Consider the following 26,459-nt stretch of genomic DNA (forward strand, 5'->3'; position numbering starts at 1 on the left):
GCGGACGTTTGAAAAGGGGCGGGGCGGGGGCGACCCAGCGACGGTGGCCCCCGCGTGCCCGAGGGTTCCGCGGAGGGGCGCGCCCCCAGAGGAGGGCGGAGGGCGCAGGAGTCCGCACCTCGCGGGGCCTGCGGCCACTCCCCTGGGGACCCTTTCCCACAGGGAGCTGGGGTCGCCTCGGCCGGCCGCACTCCCCAGCACCGCCGTTCCTGTTCTCAGTAAACGCCCCCGAGGAAAGGCGGCACACGGCTGCGCCGAGGCCCTTTTATCGGGGAACCAACGCCGAGGCCGGTGAGGAACCAGAGGTACCGGGCACCGCGGCACCGACGCTGCGCGTCCATCGCTGTCCCACTACACTGAGCAGTGGCCCAGACCTGAGGGCCGCAGTGCGGATGCCCTGGCCCCGGTGGGGCAGTTTCCACGTCATTTTGCGCCATCGAAGGAAGGGTGGCTTAGAAAAGACCACTCCGCGCCCATTTGATGCCAGTTAGTTACCAGGTGACGGCGCTTTCCCTGCTTCGTGGGCCTAATTTACCGCACACTCGCGCTGGGCCAGTTCGGTGCTCTCCACAGGCCCGGCTTCCCCACACCGGGCTCCTCCAGAACGTGCGGCACTCAGGGACGCTGCAGGGAGCCTGTGCACGCACCTCTACTTAGTCCTGTTTTACCGTATTCTTGGACTATAATATGCACTTTTTTCTCCCCAAATTTGGGGGAAAGGAGGATGCATCTTACAGTCTGAAAGTACCTTACCTGGGTCGCCGTGGGTGGGGGTCAGCAGCGGTGGAACGGGGTCACAGGTTATTAAATATTTTACCACATTTTTTGCTTCAAAAAATTATCCCATTTTCCTCCTGTAAAACCTGGGCTCGTCTTATGGCCCGGTGTCTTATATGGTATTTTTAGATGCATCTAAAAATACGGTAACTCCTTTCAGATTCAGATGTTTAGTCTGAGCTGATAAAATGTAACTTGCAGGAACCCTCTGTTCCCACAAGCCAGCGGTCCCTGAGAACCTTGTCCAGCCCAAAGCTGCAACCTCCAACCTCTGACCTCCATGAGGGTGCCTCTGCAGGCCCGTTCACCATTAGATCCCCAGTGCCAGGCACGCAGGCCTTCAGGTGGTTGTTGGTATCTTCAGGGGAGCAAAGTCCCAATCCTCTCCTGTGCATCACCCACTTATGAAATGTGAAGCCAGATCACCAAGGTCAAGTTAAAGCCATGGGATCAGGCATCAGCTGAAGTGGAGGCTGCGGTGTGTGGGTGCGTCAACTTTCTCAAGTCTAAGTTCAGTGACTTTCCACAAGAAGGTTCCTGAGACTGCACTAACCACAGCCTACACATCAGCCCCCAGAGGCCCACCCAGTGCCCCCACTTTTCATTCTCACACCCTGAGGCTTGGAGTCCCACCAGGCAGGCCAGGGCTCTCTGGTGGAAAGGGCCTGTTCTGACGCATGCTCATTCCGATCCCAGGGAGTGTATTCTACAACCTGCTTCTGCTCCGAAGAACCTCTACTGGGCGGGGACTGAGGAGGCACAAACGGAACTGGGGTCCAAGACCTGAGCTTCCCACCCAAACCTTTCTTTTTACCACTGATGACAAGAGACCTGGAAGGACTCATCACCTGTCTGACCTGCGAATAAGAACTGGGGCTCCCGAGGAACGTCTGTGGCTCTTCCTCTACCCCCTTTTAATTATAAAAGGAGTTGCTCATCCTTCTATAATTAAGTTCTTTCCTCAAAATGCCCCTCCATGGCCTGTTAACCAAAGGCAACTCACCTGTACGCTGGAAGAGCTAACGTGCTCAGAGTCTGGACTGCAGGCAGAGAATGTCTGTACTCATTCAGAACAGGCTGAAGGTAAAGGTGTCAACAAAACCTCCCCAAAAAGAGATACAACTGCAGAGTGTGCGGACTGTCCTTTATTACTTCTCGGGAACCAGCAGAACCCATAGGCAAGTCCAGGTCCCTGCCCAGCAGACGCCCTCCTTCCCAGACGACACTCAACCCTGACTTGGATTCGCCTCAAAGGCACAGAAAGTTTGTACCTGACACTGGGCATAAATCAAATTGATTATATAACCTAAAAGGGGGGCAGGAAGGCCAAGTACAGTCCTAAGCAATGCAATAAACACAAGTGTCGCCTATAATTGAAAGAGGTACAGTTAGTTCTACTCTTTTTTTGCAAACTTAGATCTTAACTATATTATTCAACTCAATGCTTAGGAAGGGGTAGGGCCTACAGGAGGAGACATGTCCAAGACCAGGACCAGCCAGGGACCCTGCCACCCTTTACCGTGGAGCCCTCGTCTCCTGCAGAGTTGGGATGGGGGTCAGCCACCAGAAGGCACGATAGTGGGTGTATGCACAATGGCGTAAAGAGACGAGCAGGACAACAGGTTCTTTAATTTGCCATTGAAGAGCCCTGCAGACGCCCATAGAGGGTGAGTAACCCCACGAACGCCCCTCGGACCGAGGGCTGCAGGTGCAGCAGTTTTGCAGGGAAAGTGCGATCTCCAGAAAACGCTCCCAGGGCGGCTGCGGAGAGGGCGACTGTAATGGAGGCAGTGCCGCGGCCTCCCCCGCGGCCTCCGACCAAGGTCGGCCCCACATGCACCTCCCTGCAGCCGAGACCACGAACAACCCTGCAGTTAAAACTTTATCTGCAGTGAACTCCTTTTCAACACCGAGAGGTTTTCAGATTCTTTTCGGAAGGTGCCTGTAACTTTTCTCTAAGGGCAGGAGGACAAGGGCACACAGTTAAGGCCGTTTATCTATGAGCTTTGTCTCCCTCGTGACCACCTGCATGCCTCCTGCCCACCAGACGCACGAGACACCGTCTGACCCCGTGACCGTGAGCACGACCGATGGCTCAGTCTCTGTCCAGAGCCCCGGGGCCGGGGCCACCGCAGAGCTAGTCGTCCACAGTGATGTTTCGGAAGAGGTACGCCATGGACTCGCCGTTGTGGATTCTGCGAATCGCCTCAGAAAGAATCAGGCTGATGTCCACCGTCTTTATCTTGGGACACTGCAGCTTCTGCACCTCGTGAGGGACAGTGTTGGTTACCACCACCTAGTCACGGCGGAGAGGGAAAACACACAGTTACTGGAGTGTCCCGAGTGGTCACTGGGAAAAGTTTGCCCACAGCCCAAGCCCCAACCTGCTGAACCTCACTCCACAGAGTGTAGTTTTCACGAACTGAACTTAACCGACTACACGAGGGGAAGGTTTCCCACGTGGTCCAGGGCCTAAGCTCCCGAAGGCCCTGGTCCTTGTATGCAGGGTGGTGGTGGTGGGGGGGCCGGTCTGCGCAGAAGCCCCGCATCATCGGGTAAGTCCAGTCCCAAGGGACGTGCTAGTGCGGCATCGGTCGCACCGACAGACACGCTGCGTCAAATTGCACAAGGCGGACCCAATGAAGAGAGACACGCACTTCCCAACATGTCTCCCCAATGTGTGCTGCCCACACGGGAGCTCTGGAGAGGGGCCTGTCCCCCCGCCGTGTGGGCCACCGAGCACCCCCACCCTCAGAGAGGAGCAGCAAGGCCCGAGCCCGCCGCGGGACAGACCTCATCAATGGAGGACTCCTCGATGAGGCGGGGCGCCTCCGCCGACAGGATGCCGTGAGTGGCCATGACGTAGATCTTGTAAGCGCCTCTCTCCTTCAGGATCTCCGCAGCAGCCACAAAACTTTCCACGTCATCGATGATGTCGTCCTGCAGAGACCCAAGTGGGGGTGAGGGAGCTGCCCCCAAACTCCCTGGGCCCCTCAGAGGACGGCGGACGACAACTGTGGCCACCTGCCCAGGTGAGGGCCACACCCCAGCAATGGCGGCAGAGCTGGAGGACGGGGCAGCCCCGCTGGGGCGGCCAGAGGGGGCTGGTGGCGGGGGCGCTGTGTGCTCTCTGCACCCCTGCTGGCTGTGACGTGGCTGTGACAGGCCCTGTCCACCTCTGTAAAGTCTCTGCCTGTCCCTCGTGAGCACGGGGGAGGAAGGGCAGGCAGGCCCATTTACAGCTGTCATCGTCGTGGGACGTGCAGCCCAAGAGGACAGGCGCCTGAGCGCCAGAGGTGTCGCCTCTGCCCGCGAAGGAAGACGCGACCGTACCACTATGATCGCGATGCTCCCGCCAACGTCTCCAACCACCGTGATTGGGGGCTTCTCTTTGGCCATCATCACTAGCAAAACAAAACAAATGACGAGACCCCGTCAGCCGTGATCACCGACCCCCTCGCCCTCTGAGGTGGTGGCCAAGCCACGCAGACGGAGAAGAGGCAGCAGACCCCTCCGTGAGCCCCAGGCAGGGCTGTCACAGGGTTGAGAGCACACATTTTCTAGTGGCCACATCAAAAAGTAGAAACACACAGGGGGAATGAATAGATTTTACTTGACCCAGTATGTCCAAATATTACAGTATTTTTCTGTGTATGATGTGCACCCATGTTTTTGGTCCAAACTTTCAGGGAAAAAATTTTGTTATAATTTTTAAAATTCAGTTATTTATTTATATTTAGATGCTTGCTTTTTTGTATTATAAAGAAATTTTAGCATTTATTTTTTAACATATTATCATACAAGAAATTTTATGTAACAATCACAAAACACAAGAACAGATACAAGGCGTTTCCAGCACTACCCATGTATAATACAATACACATCCTTATTTTTCTCTCAAAAACTTGGGCCAACAAGTGTGCATTATACATGGCAAAACACGGTATCTGAGTGTGTAATCGCATGCAGACGTGCTAAAATATTTTACACGGCTTTTGCGCTGCGCGCGCACCCCCACCGCAGCCCTTCTCAGTTGGGACCAGCCACGCTTCCCAAGCGTGGCAACAGCCGCGGTGGCCGGCAGCCGGCAGCCTGCACAGGTTCGGGGAAGGAGCAGCCGGGAAGAGCTCGGACCTGAGTGCAGTCGAGGCCCGGCCTGGCCACTCACCACACACACGTCCGGCTCTGCAGACGGAGACGGAAAGTGCCGCCACTCTGCCGGGACGCGCACAGGGCAGGGCCGTGCGCGGGCAGAGCCTGCACTGGCTTCCTTCCAGAGTGACCTCCCCCGGACAATGCGACCTTATTACCAGAGGACGACGCTGTGGACACAATCAGAGCTTCCCGAAAACAATGACCACGAGTCCCCCACCGTTTCCTGCCTCAATTAGTCCTCAAAGACTCGGCTTCTTATCTCACCGAGAGCCCCTCTGGGAAAGGCCCGACAGCGCCCAAACAACCCACAGCACAGGGACGGGAAATGAGGGCTCACCCTCAAAGGGCGGGTGCAAACCGGGACGAGAAAGAGGACTTCAGAAGAGTAGGCTAAGTACTCCACATTTTTTGAAAGCTTTTCTATAATTTTTTAAGATTTTATTTACTTATTTTTAGAGAGGGAGAAGGAAGAGAGAACGAGAGGAAGAAAAACATCGAATGGTTGCCTCTCCCGCACCCCCAAACTGAGGACCCAGCCCACGACCCGGGCATGTGCCCTGCCTGGGAAACGAACCGGCAACCGTTTTCAGGTTTGCAGGCCAGCACTCAGTCCACTGAGACACACCGGCCTGTGCAGGAGGCTCTTTGTTATTCTGAAATACTTACTAAACTAATAGTGGAGGAGGAGAAAACTTAAAAATTCAGAGTAATTATACAGTTTAGTAATTAGTAAATGCTTAGTAATTAACAGCCCGTTGTAGCTGATTCCTACCTATAGGCACATGTGCCTTTCTGCAGAGTAGCAAATGAAGTGAGCTTAATTCCATGCTCTTCTACTGGCAAGTTTTAACAGGCATTTCCTGCTTTCCCATCCCAGGAACAGCAATTACTTGAATTTGGACCGTCACCAATATTGGGAAGGGCCTCCTCAAATTCTGTCTTTAAGTTAAACCGTGGACATAAGTGGTTCTGTTGACCTACCCGCTTCTTAAAGAGATGTAGTCCCTTTTCTGGACCATTTTTCTCAGTGAAAAAAGAAGAAGTTTGCAAGCCAGCACCTTCATCGAAGGTCAACAGAAACTCAGCTCTAGGTGGTGTCGAAGGCACGTCACAGCCAGCCCTCCTGTTTACGTCTCTCTGACCCTGCCTCTGCCGAAACACTTCTGGTTTTCTTTCCTTCCTCTTCCATTTATTTTAGAGAGAGGAGAGGAGAAAGAGAGAAACAAACACCTCTCCCACACTCCCCACCAGGGGCCTGGCCCACAACCCAGGCACGTGCCCTGACTGGGACTCAAACTGGTGACCCTTCAGTTCCCAGGCCTGCACTCAGCCACGGAGCCACGCCGGCCAGGGCGCTTCCTTCAGTTTACAATGAGAAAAAGGCAGAACTAGGACTGAGGTTTACCAAGGCTTTTAAAATCAAGCCCTGCTCCCCATACGCTCATTCCCCACTCCTAACTGTCTACATCTGAGCACACCATTTGATGGCGATGAAAAAACACAGACAGACTTTATTATAAGGGCAACAGGAAAAATAGCACCCGACAGGCTTAAAAAAAGGCCAAAAATTTGCCAGTAACTTGACTAGAAAAAAAAACCCAAAATTTTAAATTTTCAGTGAAAGTAATATATGTTTTTCTTTTAAAAAATATTTTATTTATTCTTACAGAGAGGAGAAGGGAGGGAGAAAGAGAGGGAGAGAAACATCAATGTGTGGTTGCCTCTCACGCACCCACTACTGGGGAACCGGCCTGCAACCCAGGCATGTGCCCTGACTGGGAATTGAACTGGCAACCCTTTGGTTCGCAGGACTGCACTCAACCCACTGAGCCGCACCAGCCAGAGCGGGTAACGTATGTTCTGAAAGTCAGGGGTACAGGATGCTCACACTACCTTATGTTTAAGATTCTGCTCTCCTCCATTTTATCAAACAAAACCCAATCTGTTTAAGAATAAATGAATTATGTATCATTACTTGTAGCCAGAAATCAGTTAAAACTACATCAACTTATGCAGTAAAAATGTTAATTTAGCAAATATTTTCCAACGTTCCTATGAAAGTAGAAAACATCGCTTGCTTTTGAAGTTAGCATTTCCAAGTAAAATAATGCTGTATTTATAATGATCCTTAGATTTTATACACACACACACACACACACACACACACACACACACACACACACACTTTCCACCGTTTTCCCAATTAACCAAACCTTTTTCTCCTAAAATAAAGAACAAAAGAGGAATATTCATTCTTTAGCCATTTTAATCTTGGTCTATTTCCAGTTCGATGGAATGTCAAACTCACTGTCTGACTGACATTAAAAAAATGAGGAATAAACAGCCGTCACCGCTGCGGCGAACCCTGGGCAGAGTTCAGGGACCACCACCGCGCACCCAGGCTCGTCAGCTGCCTGCCATCAGGGAGGCACCAACTCGAGCTTATCAAACAGGAGCATCTGCACAGCTTCACTTTTAGTTACTCCAAAAAGGTCTCTCCACCTCAGCACCACCGACGTTCTGGACCGGACAACTGTCCATTAGGATGCTCATGGGGTGCCAGCAGCACCCCCCGCCCCCGGGGCTGAGGCAGCCAGCAATCTCTCGACACTGGCAAACCCCTGGCGCCAGAGTCGCCCTCGGCGGGGAGCCATGGCTGCTGTAGAAAACTGGGCTCTAGGAAGACAAACAGTTCATCCTCCTGAAAGACGCAGACTCCAAGAGTGAGGATTTGCTTTCCTTTGGCCTTTTCCTACCATCTAACATCTTCATCTCCGTTACTAGAAAACCACCAAAACAAATAAATATAAAGCGTAGCCAATTCGGAAGGTTCAATTATACCTACAAGAAATACCATTTTTTCAGAGTTCTCTCGACTAAATCTCTAAAAGGAAACCAAAGAAAAATGCCCCACACCAGTGCCGCGCTGCACCAGTGTCTGGGTGCGTGAGGCCAGCAGGGAAGACAGGGCTGCGGTCAGCAGGAAAGGGGCGGCGTGCTTGGAACAGCGCAGTTCCGGTGACGTCAGTGATGTCTGCCCACATGGCCTCTGCCCAGCCCACGTGGACGGACCAGAGACAGAGAAAGAGGCCAAAGGCCCGGTGAGAGAAGAGAAAGGGAAGGGAGAAGCGGTGGAGTCCGCTGGGAGTTAGGCCTGGGAGACTTTTAGACTTAAAAACGCCACATGGGACAGGTCTTTGACTGGAGTATGTACACCGATTTCAGCTCCAACAAGTGAAAATTTTGTTTCCATATTTTAACTGGGCCTTTTTCTTTAACTCAAACCAAACAGAACTCCTCAAATTTGTTTTGGAAACTTGAATAAAATATTTTCTTCGATGAATGAAAGTTATACTGATGCTTTAGCTGGATGCTGTTTGGGAAGGAGTAGCAGAGATCAAAATTCTATCAAGTATTAATGTGGTTATGGTGCCTTAGGTATTACTAAAAATAAATGATACACTAATGCACATTTAAAGAAAATAAGTATATAGTATTATTTTAAAACAATGTCCGTGGAATTTACAAGTAGAACTTAAGTTCGAGTTTTGATTTTGTGCAATTCATTATAAAAGGCATTTTGTTTAGATCTTGAAAAAAATAACCTCTGACCCAATAACTTTATTTCTTGGAATTTATGCTATAAATATATTGTCACTTACAAAAGAACGTGAGTCAAGGTTAGTCAGAGGCCATCGAGTGCGGTGACCGAGTGCACACGTCAAAAACACACTGGAGGCAGTTTGTAGGGTTCTCCTTGGCCATAGTTGAGGCAATTTGAGCATTAAAATAAAAAGTAGCAATGGATTAGATCAGAACACACTGAACGAGACAAGATTCTGAGAACCCACACTGACACAAATGAAAGAAGCAGAAGGGAAAAGGGGGAATTAGAAAAATCACCATTTGACATCCATCACAGTAATAACTGATTCAACCTAATCACAAGGAAACAAACATGCCCCAGTTATGGAATATTCTACAAAAAAACTAGCCTGTACTCTTCAAAAGTATCAAGAATCAGCCCTGGCTGGTATGGCCAGACTGCAAATCAAAGGGTTGCCAGTTCGATTCCCAGTCAGGGCACAAGCCTGGGTTGTGGGCCAGGTCCCCAGTAGGGGCCACACAAGAGGAGACCACACATTGATGTTTCTCTCCTTCTCTGTCTCCCTCCCTCCCCCTCCTCTAAAAATAAATAAATAAAAAGGATCAAGGTCGTAAGAAACAGAACAAAGAAGCCATTGCAGAGTAAATGAGACTAAAGAGAAATGACAACTGAGTGCAATGTGTTCTCTCAGACTGGATTCAACTCTGAAAAAAACTGTTTTCTTTTGCTCTGAAGGACACTGTTTGGACAACTGGTAGAAGGTAAGGTCCGAAGAGTGGACAACAGCATTGTAACAATGTTAGTTCCCTGCATCTGATAATTAGAAACAAGACTGTCCAGCCCTCGGAGAGGAGGCCGTGCGAGGCGCACCCATTCTCCTCCTCCCCCTGCCGACGGCTGTGCGCTTCCAAGGCAGCGCAAACAGATACATATCTTTAAAAGAAATAAACTCTAAAGGCGTAACATATCCTCCAAGACAGAATGCTGGTTTTTGCCACTCGAAATTTCCTTGGACATCAACAGCCTCCCCACCGCCGTGCTGACCGCAAGTCTGGAAGGCGTCCATTCGAACAGCTGGGTCACTAGCCCGGGACACGCAGCTGCTGTCTCAGCACAGCCTGCTTCTCCATCAGTGGTGGACGGTGTCGCACAATTGGGTGTGACAGCTGAAGATTCCACAGCATCACACACAACTCTTCCACTAAAGCGACAATGATTTCACACTCTCTGAACGCTAAGCGCTGCCCAGATAAGGGCAGCCGTCCTCACGGTCTGCAAATGCACGCAGCACAGCCTCCTTCACGGACGGCGGACCGAAGCAACGCCCCTCAGGCACTTGGAACCGGCACACACCATTCGTACCATTCAGGACTTTCCTCAGTTTACAAATAAAGTAAAATCAGAGCTAATCTTACATGGCAGCTCCAGGCCAGGGTGGACGGTGGCGTTTTTGACCATCGGGGGAGAGTGGCGGCCATCGTCCATGTCCAGCTCCGCACACTGAGCCTCTCCGTGGATGACGGCTAAACCCAGGCGGAGCCTCTCGGCGTACGACTGGGCCCTGAGGGGGAGACGCGGGGAGACAGTGAAGTTCATGAGAGGAAAAGCCAAGCATCACTATTCCATCATTTTATCAATCACAAAATGCGAACGTCATTTGACCACTCAGGGACACACAAGGGAATTATTCACACAAAACGGAATGTGGGTCACAGGCCAGAATGTAAACACCTCCAGCGGCACATGCACTGAGACAGGGGCCAGCACCAACCGTGGGTGATGTTGGTGCCACCTGCTGCTCTAACGCTGTTTCAGAAGGGGGAACTCTGCTGAGAAAGGGCTCACAGCCCGTCCGTGTCCCTCATCCCGAGAAACCAAAGGAAGAACAGTGTTCTCTTTCAGAGGAAACGGAGTGGCTCAGAGAACTGCCCGGGCGGCCTGGAGACTGGGCTAGGCAACTCGGTGGTGCGGGACAGGGCAAGGACGCCGGGAAAGGGGGGCCCGGGAGCCGCCCCAGGCCACACGATGCCAGGCCCCAGACACCACGCAGCTCATTCTGACTTCAGAAAGTGCCCACAGGGGACTGCTGTAAGGGTCTGGCATTATTTACCTTTTTGCAGCATCAGGAGACTTAGCTACAATGACTGCATTTCTGTAATTTGGAATCTAGATTTGGAGGAAAAATAAGAAAATACTGAAAAATTATACCTGGATGCTAGTATTACATTTTTTCCTCTTATAACACTTATCTATACTAGCAATTATGTATGCTAGAATTTCATTCATACATTGCAAAAGTATTATTACATCAAAAACATAAAAAGAAACTAATTCTTAAAACCTTAACTTTAGAAAACATAAGCAAATCGCTACAAATGCACGGAGGGTGGTCTGCTTCAATGTCTCCGAGACACCCGGCCCTGCCCGGCCGCCTTGGCGCCCAGCCTGAGGGGCAAGATCTCTGAGGTGCGCTCAGCGTCGGGATTGGACGCCAGAGAAAACTACACAGGGTGGTTTGGAGGACAAGGGGGTGTTAGCTGGCGGCTCCTCACTTCTTCCTGGATATACTGAAGCAGGAAAGGAGAGGCTCTAAGGTTGTCCACAGGAAAGCTGAAAAAGCCTTGAATTTCCTTTTGATGGAGATCCATAGTGATAATGTGAGTTAAACCTGAAATTTTAAAACAGAGAATTACAAGTTCACCCCTGCAAATTGATGGCCACAGGGGACAGACTAGACTCCAGACTCCTGCTTCCTAACAAGAGCAGCATGTCAGTCACAGACTTCACCTGTAACCTCGACAAAGCTTAACGAGCTGAAGAACTTGGCCACCCTAACGCAAGGGAGCCTGCGGCCTTCCACCCGGACAAAGAACTGAAGCCGAGAAAAGTGCTCTCCTCTGCTACGATCATTAGCTTAGGCCTCGAAATCAAGAAAAGAAAATTCAGGTTGAAGCAAAAATATGAGGATGGAATTAATAAATACTGAAGCAAAAGTTGATGTAAAATATAGTAAGGTCTTGATTAAAGAATTTAGAAAGAAATGTTAAAAGACTGTGGCTAAGGCTGAAGGAATAAGAACTCAAAAGCAAGCCCTGGCTGGTGTAGCTCAGTGGATTGAGCACGGGCCTGTGAACCAGAGGATTGCAGTTCGATTCCCAGTCAGGGCACATGCTTGGGTTGCGGGCAGGTTCCCTGCAGGCCAGTTCCCTGCAGGGGATGCACTAGAGGCAACCATACATTGATGTTTCTCTCCCTCTCTCCTTCCCCTCTAAAGATAAATAAATAAAATTTAAAAAAAAAAACAAAAAAAACTCAAAAGCAAAGTAATGTACATATAGGAAAAAAGAAACTCATGTAATACAAAGATCAGATATGGCAGGGTTTGGATCAAAGTCTGTATGTCATAAAAGGCTGGGTCAAGAAATACTTTTATGGAAAAACAATGAGGATAGACTAACATAATTATAATTATTAGGGCTAAACAAAAAAACGTGTACATTTCTGAGGACACGACTATGTTAGTGGTGTTTTGTTTTGTTTTGGGGTTTGGTTTTTTGTTTTTTTTTTTTGGTTAGAGTTTTAAATAACTGTCAGGCAAATGTAATTCCAATAACCAGGAAGTATTACTGCACTTGACCCCCAGGCCCGAGTGTGATGACTACAAACAGAGCAAAAGCAGCGAGTGCGGCTTGCTCTGCAGATAGACAGTCGGGAGGGAAAGAGGGCGTGTGAGCTGCAGAAGCAGTAACAGGAGAACCCAGTCTGATGCGTCTGCACGCAGATAGAACTCAGTTAACGAAGGCGAATACATAAGTCTAGACCTGAAGCTCAGAAGATCACACCCCACTGCCAAGACCGCCAGGTAAAAGGGGACGATGGTGAGAGGAAGTGTAACGGAAGCAAACAGAAGGATGACGAAGGCCGAGACTGGAGGAGAGTGGAGAGCACTGAAGAGACAGTCACTCAAAGATGGAGAGCGCAGGACAAAGTGAGAATGCTCATCAAGGCTCACACACCCCTAACCTGCACTGCACAGGACACGAGTGAACGACCGCTTAGAGAGAAGAGGTCCCCAACTGGATAAACGAGGTGTGGGCTCACCTCGGGCAGGGCAGAGCCCTGGAGGGCCGCACTCACCCGCTTTCGCCAGCATGGACGCCAGCAGCTTGCACACGATGGAGCCCCTCTTCCGCATCTTGCTCTGCTTGCTGTAGGGGAAGTAGGGGATGACTCCAATGATGTTCCTGGCACAGGCCGTCTTCAGCGCGTAGGCCATGATCAATAGCTCCATCACCGCCGTGTTCACGTCTCTGGACGGGGGAAGCACGCAGTCTGCGGTCAGTTTCACTGGTCAGCTCCCAGAAAAGATGTCGACCGCAGCCCTTTCCCGGGAGCTGCCAAGGTAACAGGGCGCTGGAGGCACATCGTCACCACACTCCCTACGGCGGCACCTCAGGAGTGTGGGGGAAGCAGAGGAACTCCTTCTGAGCTACGTGAACGCCGGTTTTTATATGTGGTTCCTTAAACCCTCAGCTCGGTTATCCACTGTCACCTTTGCCTGGGCCTTCAGGTTAGTGACAGTTACTGCAGTGGCGTGTGAGGCAGACATCAGCTGCTAGTGACCAGAGTCAGCCGGCACCTGCAGCCCCATCCCAGGGGTCTGGGGGCAGGCCAGCAGGCCGGCCCCTCATTCCCTGTGGACGCCAAGGGGAGCCCACCTGCTCCTCTCTTTCACCGTTCATCAAAACTGAGTGAGGTTTACATGCCCTGGCTGGTGTGGCTCAGTGGACTGAGTGCCAGCCTGTGAACCAAAAGGTTGCTGGTTTGATTCCCAGTCAGGGCACATGCCTGGGTCCCCAGCAGGGGGTGTGTGAGAGGCAACCGCACATTAATGTTTCTCTTTCTCCCTCTCTTCCCCTCTCTCTAAAAATAAATAAATAAAATCTTTTTAAAAAGTGAGACTTACAACTTCTTTTATGCATTTGAAATCAAGGAGGGACGATAAGGAAGATTACCAGAAAGGGTTTGGTACCTTTCTTCTTTGGGGGGTGAAGGTCAGGGAAGGGAATGGGAAGGTCTTAGAACTTCCCATCCTTTCTCTCCTTGAGCTACGCCGATTCCTAGCAAAGATCACCCAGGTGAACCCAGAAGGAAATATGGGTCTGAAAGATGTCCAAAGACAAGGCCATTTCCAGTGTTAAGGAATAAGGGTTGCTACCCTTTGCCAAAGCTGATCGAGGTGGGCTAAGGTGGGCTCTGTCCTCTGAAAAGACACCCCCCTCTGCATCAAGTGCACACCTCCCTGGCCTCCTTCCCGAGTCCCTTTCCAGTATCATTCCTTCCAAACCTGTAGAGAATTTTTGTAAGTTTATGTGAGACAATCTGGCGACAACTGCCAGAAGCAAGATTTCAAATGTTCCGGAGGATAAGTTTTGTAGCTTCTTTTGTGCATTTGAAATTCGGGGGGGAAGTAGGAAAGATTCCAGGGAGCTGGGAGGAAAGCAGGCTGGGACCAGGTTAGAGGGTTGACCAGGTCTGACTTCGGCATTTCAAGGCCGGTCGCCCAGATGCACAAGAACAAGGGAGAGGCCTGGCTTAAAACCTGTCACGAAGGAGTTCACAGGCCGGGGGCGTGACTGCCCCCTGGCCTGCTGCTGGGGATTTACGACAGTACAGCAAGCACCCTTTTATTGTCCATGATACTCCGAAAGCCATAATGTCCCAAGTCAGGCAAAATAAGGTCAGAGGACACACAATCTTTCGGTATAATTGGGACTTTCAAAGCACTAAGGAATTCCTGATACTTGGCCAAATTTAGGTCATCCATCCATTCCACAAATACCTATTGAGCGACCTGGGCCGGGCACTGTAGCAGGCGGGGAGACCAAGTGGTCCACAGGCTGGCTACAACCTGGGGGAACGCCAGAGACCACACCGGGTCACTCCGGTGGAAGTCCTCCATCCAAGAAGGAATGCAGCTAACTCATGTGAGACTGCTCCCTTACCAAACACTAGTATGCTCCCTTCCCTTCCCGTCCCGCATCGGGCCACCTAAAAGGACACCCCATGGGTTCTGAATGTCCAGCCGGAAGTCTGCACAGTATGCGCAGGGCAGTATGAAATAACTCCACATCCAGACTAAACACCAGACATCATTTACGCCACAGCAAAAGCCCCCTTCCACACAGACTGCCTGTCGATGTCAGAAGTGCGCTCACTACGTTCTCAGCCCCACCCCTCCTATGAGGCTGTGCAGCCCTGAAACAGCTCCCTGGACTTGGTTTCTTCCCAGATCCCAGTGCCCACACCACGTTCGGGGCTGGAGCTGTCGTGACTGGCTCTGGAACCCACCTGCACAGGCAGTGGGTTTTAGCTGGCTTTGTGCCGGCGTTTACCATGTACAACCACAACACGAGGAGGTCAGGGGAGGAGGTCAGGGGAGCCGCCACAAGGCAGGCAGGCCCGGGCAGCGGGACGCTAACGCAACGAGAACACTTTCGTAGGCGTCTTGACTCCAGAAGCCCTTTCCTCCCATTAATCATTAATCTCTCCCTCAAGGTTTCCAGTTCCCACTTGTTCCTCTCCCTGAAGACCTGTGCCAAGCGGTCAGCACCCTGCAACCCAAGGCTAAGGATGGCTTCCACGCCCACTCCTTACTGGTCTGGAAGGCCACCAAAGGGCCTCTGTCACACTGGCTCTCCCCACTCACTGCACAAACTGCACACCAGGCCGTTCCGCTGCGGGCTGGCAGCCCTGATTTATCTGTTCCCTGAGACCGTTCCAAGTACATCTTGGCTAATTCTTGTAGTCTTTGTATCTAAGTAGGACACTCTCAATTGCTTACCAATTAAACATTTTTCTTTTGTGTAAGAGAATGATATTCTATATTAAACTTGGCCCTCTTGATGGGCAAAAAGGAATGTGAGGCAGGGAAACAGACACGTCCACACACGTCAGTTGCATTGCCCGGGACTGCAACCCAACCAGCCCCACGGACGCACTGAGACCCACCGATGGGGTAGGGCTCACCCGGCCCCACTTCCAACAACGAACCATCTGCAGCAAAGAATCGGTCAGCGGTTCAATTCCCAGTCAGGGCACACGCCTGGGTTGCGGGCCAGGTCCCCAGTGGGGGCTTGTGAGAGACAACCACACACTGATGTTTCTCTCCTTCTCTTTCTCCCTCCCTTCTGCCTAAAAATAAATAAATAAATAAATAAATAAATAAATTTTAATCTATTAAAAAAATTTTTAAACTTTTTATTATCTTTAGAAGAGAAGGGAAGGGAAGGGGAGAGGGAGAGAAATATCAATGTATGGTTGCTTCTTGTGCATCCCCTGCAGGGAACCGGCCTGCAACCCAGGCATGTGCCCTGACGGGGAATTGAACCGCGATCTTTTGGTTCGCAGGCCCGTGCTCAATCCACTGAGCTACACCAGCCGGGGCTTAAAAAAAAATTTTTTTAAGCTTAAAAAAATAGCAGTCCCTGTTCTGTTAGGGAGTCTTCTTACCGCCACACACCAGAACTGGTAACATAAACAAGACAGTCGTCCTTCAAAAGACACTTTGTAAGCTCCCTTTCCACTTTCCCTAAAATCTCAGCACCGCACGGTGACGCTGTGATCTGCAGCAAGTAGTATTTGGTCTTCCTACTTCCGGCACAGAATTCCCCAAACCATTGGAATTTCCTAAGCAGTGGGCACAACGAAGATGTTCCTGCATGTTAACGAGGCGACTTTCGGACTGGCCCTGCTGATGGTGGCTGGTTGCCAGGAGCAAGAAACAAGTGTGATCAGAGGCCTGGAGCCTTCAACCCCACCTGCCTGGCCCCCCAGGAGTGGACTCGAAAATCGCCACAGGCCGATCTAATCAACTGGGCCTCTGTAATGGAGCCTCCCTGAAAACCCGAAGCCAGGGAGTGTGGAGAGGCTGGGTCGGGGGAACACAAGGAGAGGTGGGGCGAGCGGCCCCTCGGGGTGTGGAGGCTCCACCCCCTCCCCCACACACCTAGTCCTGCGGGGCGTCTCTTCCATTGGGCTGTTGCTGAGTTATACCTGTGAAACCCTCTGACACATTAACGGAACTAAAGCAGGGGTCGCTGGAACCTCCAATCAGCCAGTCACTGGGCTGGAGGGTCAGAAGCGAGGTGACCACCTGGACTTGTGATCAATGTCTGGGGGGTCCTGCTAGGACAGAGCCCTAACCTGTGGGATCTGGGGCTGTCTCCAGGCAGACCGTGTCCAAACTGAGCTGGGTTTGTGACAGGACTGCCTGGTACCGGGGGGAAAGCACCCCCACACACGGGAAATAGAACAAACCTTTCAGTGACTCAGCCTCATCACATTCAGCATGGCTGTTGGCTATTTCCAAAAACTAAGTTCATCCCCAACAACCAAAAGTCTACCACTGCTGGACTGGTCAAAGAAATATGCCACCAGTCCCGAAGGCGCTTCAGGGGGACACACCTCGGGCTGTCCGAGCAACACGCGGCGGAGAAGGCTGCGCAGCTGCGTGCTATGCAACGGCGCCTGGCAGGGAGGGACCTCAAACTCCGACCACAGAGTGTGGGCGTCACTCACTCACCAGGTCGCCAGGAGTCGGAGGTGGCTCAGTGGTACGTCACACAAACTGCCACACCGAACCACCAGGCAGACAATGATGGCTTCTGAACAATCTCAGAAGGAACTAACCTAAGGGGACCATATCACCTTCAGTAAAAGTGTCATCACGGTTATTCCGCCAGAGTCAGACTCTCCACTGCAACCCCGCAGCCGCACCCGGCCCCCCTTTGGTCTCTGGTGCTCTGAGTCCCAGAGCACTAACACGCACCCTTCCCCGCAGTCACCAACTGACCTGTCTCTCTCCCTGCTGTGTCATCCTTTCCCTCGAAGACGCTATGCCCAGTGTCACTCGGCTGCGCATGTTAAACACTCACATTGAGCGTTCTTGGTGACCACATCGAACCCAAGAACTGCCCGAAGGTGCACTTTTACTGCCAAGGAGACCGACAGCACAGTATCGCGAGATCCCAAGAGGGCAGTGCTGTTCACAGTGAACGCCGCTTGGCAGGAAACTGCAAACTCTTCCTGTGTGTGACGTGTTGAAAGAAGTCTGAACTAGAACCGGGAATTTCAAAGGACAGACAGAAGTCGCAAAGGCTTTTCCACTTCAGAGGAGATGCAGTGGGAAAGGCAGTCACACCAGCTCTCAGGGGCTTGCTGAGGTCCAAGAACAGAAGAAGGTCCAGGCATTTCACGAAGAGGAGAATGAACGAGGATTGCATAGTACTCGTCAACCCACTCCACGAGGACTCGAGGGAATACACGCGCTACTGACACGGAAGGTCAATGTCCATTTATCCATCAAACCAAAGGGCTGAGGGTGCTAGAGACCCACCAACAAACAGAAGAGCCGCACCCTCGAGGAGCTGGTGCCATAAGGAAGCCGGAGGGCGCCGTGCGGTGACGAAATAAGAGCGGGGGTCGGGCTGTGCCCTCAACCAACACACACGACCAGGCACACACAGGCACACTCAGGCACACTCAGCCACACCCAGATGTAGAAATCTCTGCTTTGAGACCACACAGGGATGAAAACAGCACCTGCCTCCGAAGGTGGAGGTAAGGACCCAACGAGATGCCCCCTGAAGCCCTGGAGCCATGCCTGGCACCAACCAGCGCCTGCACAGTGGGCTCTCTATTACTGCACCTCGTCCCTACGTCCTGAGCCCGCACTGGAGATAAAGGGGAAAGAACACGTGAAAGCCTCGGGAAAATGTGCTACAAAAATATTTGGTCTTACTAACTCAATCCTATGATCAAGAAATGTATCAAAAAAGATTATATTTCAAGCCCTGGCTGGTGTGGCTCAGTGGAGTGAGCACGGGCCTGTAAAGCAAAGGGTGGCCAGTTCAATTCCCAGTCAGGGCACATGCCTGGGTTACAAGCCAGGTCCCCAGTAGGGAGCATGTGAGAGGCAACCACATATTGATGCTCTCTCCCACTCTTTCTCCTTCCCGTTCCCTCTCTAAAAATAAATAAATAGAATATTTTAAATCAATAAATAAAAGATTATACTTCACCCAAGGCATCAAAGCCATCAAGCCTCACGTGTTCCAACTCATTCTGAAAACGAGAAACTCACCAGCATCTACAGACCGCGGGGGAGGCAGCCCCCCCCAAGCCCTCAGTCTCTGATATCAACCAACAAACTGGGGCCTCTGTGGTGAGGGGTCCAACCTCCTACCATCCCCCAACGCAGGGGTGACCCCCAAACACACGGACAGAACGGGGCTGCCAACAGCACGGCCACCTGCATCCTCGAGGCAACGATCCCGAGAGTGACCTTTTCCCTAGAGAGGAGCTAGCAGTCGGGGCTCCGATTCCAAATTAAGATGCAGACCGGGATGTGACTGTAACGTTTCTTAAAGACAAGAATTCTTCACATGCCTGAGTCTCTGGCCAGCACATACCCATCAGGGTGGAGGCAGGAGACCGTCCTGGCCGCTGCGGCATTTGGATTCACAGCCCACATTCCCCGGAGCACCAGCGGCAGAGCTGGCCTGTCGCAGCTGTGGTGCCCAGTCCTGTTCTCCGCCACCCCTCGGTAAACTGGCCAAGGGCTTTCGACAGCCTGAGGTGGCCAAGCCAAGGACCTGGGGTCCCATGAGTCTCTTTCCCATGCCCTAAGGACGTCAAGAATCTGCAGGGAGAAGCAACAACATCGCAACCTTACCAACTACTACCAACAAAACGCCATGGAGCACCGAAGGCCGGGGAACAGTTCAGGAGCGTCAGCCCGCCCCAGCCGCGGGCCACGCTCCTCGGCAAGCCCCTCGGGTGTCCCCTCACTTCCAAGATGCAGTATTAAACAAACCCAGTGGGAGGCAAGCAACACCGAACCAGACCAGCTGATGCGGCTGATGGGGACGTCGATTAGTGCGTCCCCGAGGAAGGGCAACACAGAGAGGTACCTCCCGATGCTACAAACGCTACGAACGGCTCTCAACGCACGCGGCACGCCTAGCAACCCCACAAGTGCTCGGGTCCTCGCACGGCAGTCCCATTTCTGAGTCTCCCCATGGAGACACCCGACAGCCAGGCAATAGGACACACTTCCAGGATGTGCCACTGCGGCACTACTGCGTCAGCACCAGACCGGGAACCGTCAGGCATGTGCCTGTTGAATCACTTTGGGTCTGTAACACATTATGAAGGCAGCGAACGACCAGATGAGGACACAACTCCACTCCTGTGGGACCCCTTCCAAAACCGCACAGGTGAATGCCGTCGTCACCGTGAAAAGTGACACAGACTGGGCCACTTCCACACGGGGAGGAGCTGCTCCTCCTCGGCGCTCCCTCAGGACCGTGCGCAGGGCACCGCCACCTCCGAACTGGCCGAGGCACGCCACGCCCGAAACTGCCCGCACCGCCGCCAGGCAGCAGACGTCCTGACTTCAGACTGAAAATTAGAAACGTTCGTTACAGTCAGCACCGCCGCGCACAGATAAAAAACAACTCAGCTTAGGCACACCTGCCGAAATTCCTCCCTTGGCTGACTCACGCCCATGGAAAACCCCTGCCTTCCCCACAGGTGCCCCCGCCTGCAGCCCCGATCAGTGCGCCGCTTGGGTTCTGCCTGAGCCGGCGCTGCCCAAATGGCTTTCCTCTCGGACCCAGGTCTGTGCCAGCGGCCTCCCACTTCAGCCTTCCTGCTTTTGGGTGAATACAATGTAAGACCTGACACACCTGCACTGAGTGATATTTGACCAACTGGCCGAAGTGGCCAAGTTCTGAAAGTCGAGCAGAGGCTGAGGAAGTCCAAAGAGGCACGACCACTCCGTGCTCCCAGCGCAACGAAGAGCGTGTGGGAGAGCAGACAAACGTGAACGGGGCCTGCGGCTGCTGTGGCTCCGTGGGTTGGGCGTCGTCCCGCAAGGCAAAGGGTCACCAGTTTGGTCCCGGTCAGGGCACACGCCTGGGCTGTGGGCCGGGTCCCCAGTTGGGGTGTGTACCAGAGGCAGCCAATCGATGTCTCTCTCCCTCCCTTCCTCTCCCTAAAAATAAATAAATAAAATATATTTTTTAAAACCCATCTGTGACTGCGGTCTGAGGGTTAGATGGCCGTCACACAGGAGCATGGGTACCTGCCCTGACGGCTGTGCGGGGCTGCGGCGGGGAAGGCCCACGCCCCGGGGACTGCGCGCTGAAGCGTTTGGGGTCCAGGGGGAGACGTCGGGCTGGCAGCCGCTCTCAGGTGGCCACACCACACCTGCGAGTTTTTTGAAAGCTTGTGATTCTGCCAAAATACGCATTTTTAAAAGACAAGGCAGCTCTTTCTGTGCTAATACAGTATACTGTTTTATTTTTTTAAGTTCGGCACAGAGTATATTAGAGCACTTTAAGGTAAAAATTAAGAAAAATATATAAGCAATTGCTTGAGTATGCCCAGTCTCTGAAAGAACACCTAAGAAATGGGTAGTAATTGCCGCCCGGTGAGGGGGATGGGTGGCTAGTGTCAAAGGGCACAGGGATGTGTCTTTATATATACTCCTGAAACCTGAACCATCCAAATAAATTACGATGACTTGTTTTTGGTTTTGAGCCTAAATGTGTATACATATATAAAACACAGAGAAATAAACAACTATTTAAAGTAGCTATCTCAGAAGACTGGGGAGTGGACAAGGTCTGGGAATTTTTATTTTCTGATACACATTTCTATAATGCCTATATTTTTGGTAATGAACATTGCTTTTATTACCACAAAAAAGAACTAAAAATAAAGCACGTGGTAACTACCAGTTGTCACTGCAGGGGAATTCTGTTACACTGGGGACCAAATAACTCACCCTGTGACCCGACGGCCCTCAGTCTCCTTCAGACGGTTCCCTCAAAGGAGGCTGTACGTTCAGAACACGGAGGACTCTGCCACCAAATGTGTGTGGGCTCCTCCCACAGCGAGGCACTCTCAGGGCCTCCGGGCACCAGCTGGGCGTCCTAAACTCCACTCCACTCCGACACAAGCAGCATCAGCTCCCACAGGCTTCGCTCTCCCTCCAGACGGCACCCCTTCCCACTTCCGGTGACAACCAGGTCCACGCCGTCAGCTGCGACTGTGGCGCACTGACTATGAACCGAAGGTTCCCATCACCCCTCCTAGAGTTAAGAGTTTGCTAGAGTGGCTCACAGAACTCAGGGGAACCACTTCACGTGCAAACGCATTTGTAATTTTATATGAAATGAAAATGAATTATACCAAAGTACTGCTAACTCTTACCTGGGTATTGTCTGTATAATGAAAATATCTTGGCCACGAACAGATTCTTTTATTTCAACTCTTGTTTCTGAAAAATAAAGATGTCCTGCACCTTTAAGACAAGCACTTCGTGATGCAATCACCGGGCAGCATGTGCCCTGACTGGGGCGGCTCAGATAGCTGGGTGTCGCGGGCCAGGTCCCCGGTGTGGGGCGCTCAAGAGGCAACCACACATTGATGTTTCTCTTCCTCTCTCTCCCTCCCTTCCCCTCTGTCTAGGAATAAATAGAATCCTTAAAAAAAAAAAAAAAGCAGTAAAGATTTAAAGGAAAGCATAGAATGATGACTTATACTTCTAATGTTAAAGAGAAAAGTGTTCCTGTGTTAAATATGAGTAACATTTGCCTTTTAAATACATACCAGCCAATTAAGCATAGGTTAGAGAGCAAAGGATGTTTAAGAAATCATTTTAACTTTACCTCCATTGGTCTCTTGATACACCACAGACTTCCCCAACTCAGCACCAAGACGCCTGTGAGGGGAAAATAAGAAGCAATTAAAAGCACTCTTTCTTAAAAACTCCGGTTCATATGCATAAATTTAACAAAAAAAATGAAAATAACTAGACTGGCATTCTTTCCCAAAAAAGCAATTTGCAAAGTTTAATTCATTAAGACCTAAAAATCTGTTGTGAGCCCACGAGCAGCTTCAAGTACTCAGCATTTTGTAACACAAAGCTTCACTGGGACGGGTCCAGACAAGTTTAATGTCTAGATCATTGTTTTATGAATAACTGTCTTGGAAAATCATTCCCAAACAACTACTTGGCTACTACCAATTAATTCCAAAACCATAAGCCAGAGGTAAATGCCTCAACTGTCAAAAGCACAGAGCCTTCAATACCATCAACCGAAATCGGTGTGAATCTTATTTGGATCCCAGCTGGAACAAATCAAGTGTAAAAAGCCCTTTTTGAGACAATCAGGAAAATATGAATAAGAACCGACACGACATGGTAAGAAATCAATGGTGCTGTATTTTTTGCTGTTGTTTCAGTTCTTATTGGTTGGCATGACCATTTCATGAGTGAATGACATGATATAAGGTTGGAATCTGTTCAAAAATACTCCAGCCAAGCCCTGGCTGATGCAGCTCAGTGGACTGAGTGTGGGCTGAGAACCAATGGGTTGCCAGTTCGATTTCCAGTCAGGGCACATGCCTAGGTTGCGGGCCAGGTCTCCAGTGGGGGCCATGTGAGAGGCAACCACACATTGGTGTTTCTCTCTTTCTCCCTCCCTTCCCCTTTCTCTAAAAAATAAAAATCTTAAAAAAAATACTCCAGCCAAGTATACAATGAAATATTATTCAGCCTTCAAAAGGAATGAAATTCTGTTATATGCTACAACATGGATGAATTTTTTTTTGTTTGTTTATGTAAGTCTTTTTTCACATTTATAAAAGTTGTTGTTCAAGTACAGTTGTCTCCATTTTCCACATGGATGAATCTTGAAGAAAGTCTGATAAGAAAGGCAAGTCAGGCCCTGGCTGGTGTAGCTCAGTGGACTGAGTGTGGGCTGCAAACCAAAGGGTCGCCAGTTCAATTCCCAGTCAGGGCACATGCCTGGATTACAGGCCAGGTCCCCAGTGGGGGCCATGTGAGAGGCAACCACACATTAATGTTTCTGTCTTTCTCCCTTCCTTCCCATCTCTCTAAAAATAAATAAAATCTTTAAAAAAAAAGTCAGATACAGAAAGGCCAACGCCGCAGACGCTCTCCAGGCGGGATCCAGAGCTGGCAAGTTCACAGACGCAGAAAACACCAGGCAGGGACCAGGGGCTGGGGAGGGGGGCCGGGGAAGCCGGTGTGTGTGGGCAGAGGTTCGCTATGGGACGATGCCAAGCCCTGCAGGTGGATGGTGCTCTGCACACTGCGAATGCAGTTGATGCCACCGAAATGTGCCTTCAAAATGACCAAAACGGTCCACTTTGTTCCGTGTTACCTTACATGAAGTACTCCAGCCAAAGAGGTGAGGGGCGGGTGCAGCAGATGAAACAAGGTGAACCCAGTGTGGAAGCTGGATGCAGGGTGCGGGGGTTCACTAGCACCCGTGTAATTTACACAGCCTGGGAGTGTAACACACCTAACTTTTTCATTGATTCAAGCACGTCATCACGGGGGCATGAACATGTGTACAGTATACAGTTGACGTGTTTTACTGGTACACCTGCAACCTACATAATTTTATTAACAAATGCCACCCCAGTAAATTCAATTAAAAATAAAAGTGCATCATAAAAAAAGTCTGTAAATCCCTGCTTGACACTGAGATCTGAAAGGAATCAGGGGCACGTCACAACCTCGGGCCAATCTCACCTAAGGTCTTCAACTCTGCTAAATGGGAAAACCTTTCAGATAAAATCTTACTGAGAAATTCAATATATGAAACAGATAAGTAACCACAGGTATTCATTATTCACAGCAACTTTAAACCTTTCGGGATCAAAGAGCGAAAGCCAATGAGGTTTTCCACGTGTCCTCCTTCCTGCTGTGTCCCTCCAAGGTCAGTGTGTGGAAAACGTTGCCCAAACAAACAGATGCCAGCTTTACAGTTATTGCTGGTGTTTTAGTTGGCCTCAGAAAAGAAAGACAAAAACCCCGGGGTTAGGAACAGACCTAGCAGTAGACGCAAAAGGACTGTTTTTTACACTCTTCATTCTTAAAATTCTAACTGAAAAGAAAACCATGACTGAGAAAACAAGACTCAAGTTTCCTCTTTCTTCTACATTCCAATCTCGGATTTAAAAATATAACTATGCTTTTATTTATCTACTCGGAAAAATTCAGAGGAACGCTAATGTAAAACTATTTAAAATTCGAAAACGACTTTAAGTGTGAAAATACAAGCGATGCCTTCTATGCCTCCCACCGGCCACAGGTTTGTTCCGAGGGCTCTGGGGCTCCTCCCCCCGCGCCCCGCCCCAGAGGCCAGCAGAGCAGTGGCCGTGCAGCGCGCGCCCTCCACGGGCCCGGGAGTCTCGGCCGGAGAGATGCTCGGTAGGCATGCTTTTTGTCCCAACTCCCAATATTCTTGCCTAGTAGACAGAATCACCCGTTTTACAAATGCGGTTCTGAACAACCACGTCCCTCGCCCCCTGTCACGGAGCTGGTTAAGTGGCAAGCCCAGGGAGGCATCTCAGAGCTGTGGCCAGGCCACTGGAGACCACGGGCGTCCTGGGGTTAAACAGACACAGAAAGGCAAAGACATGACTTCATACGGCCGATGCGACTCAAGCCGCCTTGGAAACTAGGTGAGACCCACCGTTTCCAGCACCAGCTCCGACAGCCCTGCTGGCCTGCAGCTGCCGTGCTCTCAGGGCGCGCCCCACACCATGGTCGCTCCCCGGTGCCCATGGGGAGCCGCCGCCCGCCGCCCGCCGCCCACCTAGTGCACCCGCCCCATCCGAGCTCCACGTCGTAGCTGCATCCTGACCCCGGGCTCAGGGAGGAGGCTTGAGAATGGCGAGGACCAGATCCCTGGGTCAACTCCAGCCATGGAAAAGGGAGGCAGCTCACAGCCCCTCTCCAAGGCGCTCCCTGCTGGGGTCACAAGGATCTTCACCACCGTCTGGCACAGCGGGAGTGGGTGACAGAGGGCGAGTGGTTCTAGCAACCGGGTTAGGGTGTGTTAAATTATTAAAAATCTGCAGAACTGGGGGGGAGGGGCGGGACGCCTTCGTTCATCTCCAAAGGTTTGTCCAGCCCCGGAATGGCAGGATTCTGCGACCCCCTCGCCTAGGTACAAGGCGATGGGGCAAATCATCCCTCGGCCTGCTACAGGACATGGAGGGGAAGAGGAGCACGGACGGCCTCAGGGCCGGGATCCCTCGGGGCGTCCCTGGCCCCCGCCCCCACTCTTACTCGGTGATGCGCTTGGCCAGCTCCGTACAAGCGGCCGTGGAGTTGGCCGAGAACACTCGGTAGCCGGTGCGGGCGGCGTTCATGGCCAGGCGTGCGGCGGGGCTGACTCGCGGGGCGCGGAAGGCCGAGGACACGGAGAGCGGGGGCAGCAGCAACAGCTTCTTGGGCATCGTCCGGCCCGAGGCGCGGTTACCGCCGGCCCGCGAGGGGCTGCAGCCGGGAGTGGTTCTCCGACTGAGGCGCCCGCGAGGCCAGGGAAGGCGCGGAGAAGCTCTGCCCAAAAGGTCCGGCACCCTCACCTTCCTGGTACCAAAAGCCACAGCGAACTCAGGCGGAAACAGAGTTCGCTACGACCGCCGCCGTAGCCACCAAAGAGCTTGTGACGAGGCCTCCGCCCCCTCTGGGGATCCGGGAAATCCAAGAGGCGCCAGCTAGAGCGTCCGTAGAGCCGCCATCTCAAATGAGGGCAAGGTGGGGGTACAACTCTAAAAGCGTGTTCTTCCTGGGGAAACACCAAGAAGTCGCTCAGCCACTCGATTTTTGTCGTCCAACAGGAGCTCTTCGGTTTCACGTTCTTGAGCTGTGTAGTCTGACTCGGTAGTAGTCCCAGACCATTCTAAATTTTCTGCCAGGACCCAAAATGTCCGCCTCCGGGGAAGACGACGATCTAGCTCTGCGCCTCAATGGTAACACAACCCTTTGCGCATGCGTTCAGCTGGGATGGTTTTAAAAGTGGAGGGC

The 26,459-nt window shown here is 51.5% G+C and overlaps 1 protein-coding gene across 2 annotated transcripts; it reads right to left on the reverse strand.

Moving 5' to 3' along the window:
• Window positions 1–1,904: 1,904 nt before the first annotated feature.
• Window positions 1,905–26,114, reverse strand: PRPSAP1 (phosphoribosyl pyrophosphate synthetase associated protein 1). 2 transcript variants are annotated; one of them, XM_037157910.2, is made up of 10 exons: window positions 26,018–26,114; window positions 22,279–22,331; window positions 21,821–21,887; window positions 12,677–12,849; window positions 11,092–11,207; window positions 10,650–10,705; window positions 9,955–10,100; window positions 4,111–4,181; window positions 3,571–3,717; window positions 1,905–3,073 (listed from the first exon to the last, which is right to left on the reverse strand). In XM_037157910.2, exons 4-10 carry the CDS (start codon window positions 12,828–12,830, stop codon window positions 2,915–2,917), a joined length of 849 nt encoding a protein of 282 aa, XP_037013805.1. In that variant the 5' UTR covers window positions 12,831–12,849; window positions 21,821–21,887; window positions 22,279–22,331; window positions 26,018–26,114; the 3' UTR covers window positions 1,905–2,914. The 2 variants fall into 2 exon arrangements, with proteins under 2 accessions (XP_037013805.1, XP_037013804.1); XM_037157909.2 differs by having other exon boundaries at window positions 25,719–26,108.
• Window positions 26,115–26,459: the final 345 nt, after the last annotated feature.

The sequence above is a fragment of the Artibeus jamaicensis genome, unplaced genomic scaffold, assembly GCF_021234435.1.
Source record: "Artibeus jamaicensis isolate MK-2021 breed Jamaican fruit bat unplaced genomic scaffold, CSHL_Jam_final contig_2259, whole genome shotgun sequence".
NCBI classification, from domain to species: Eukaryota; Metazoa; Chordata; class Mammalia; order Chiroptera; family Phyllostomidae; genus Artibeus; species Artibeus jamaicensis.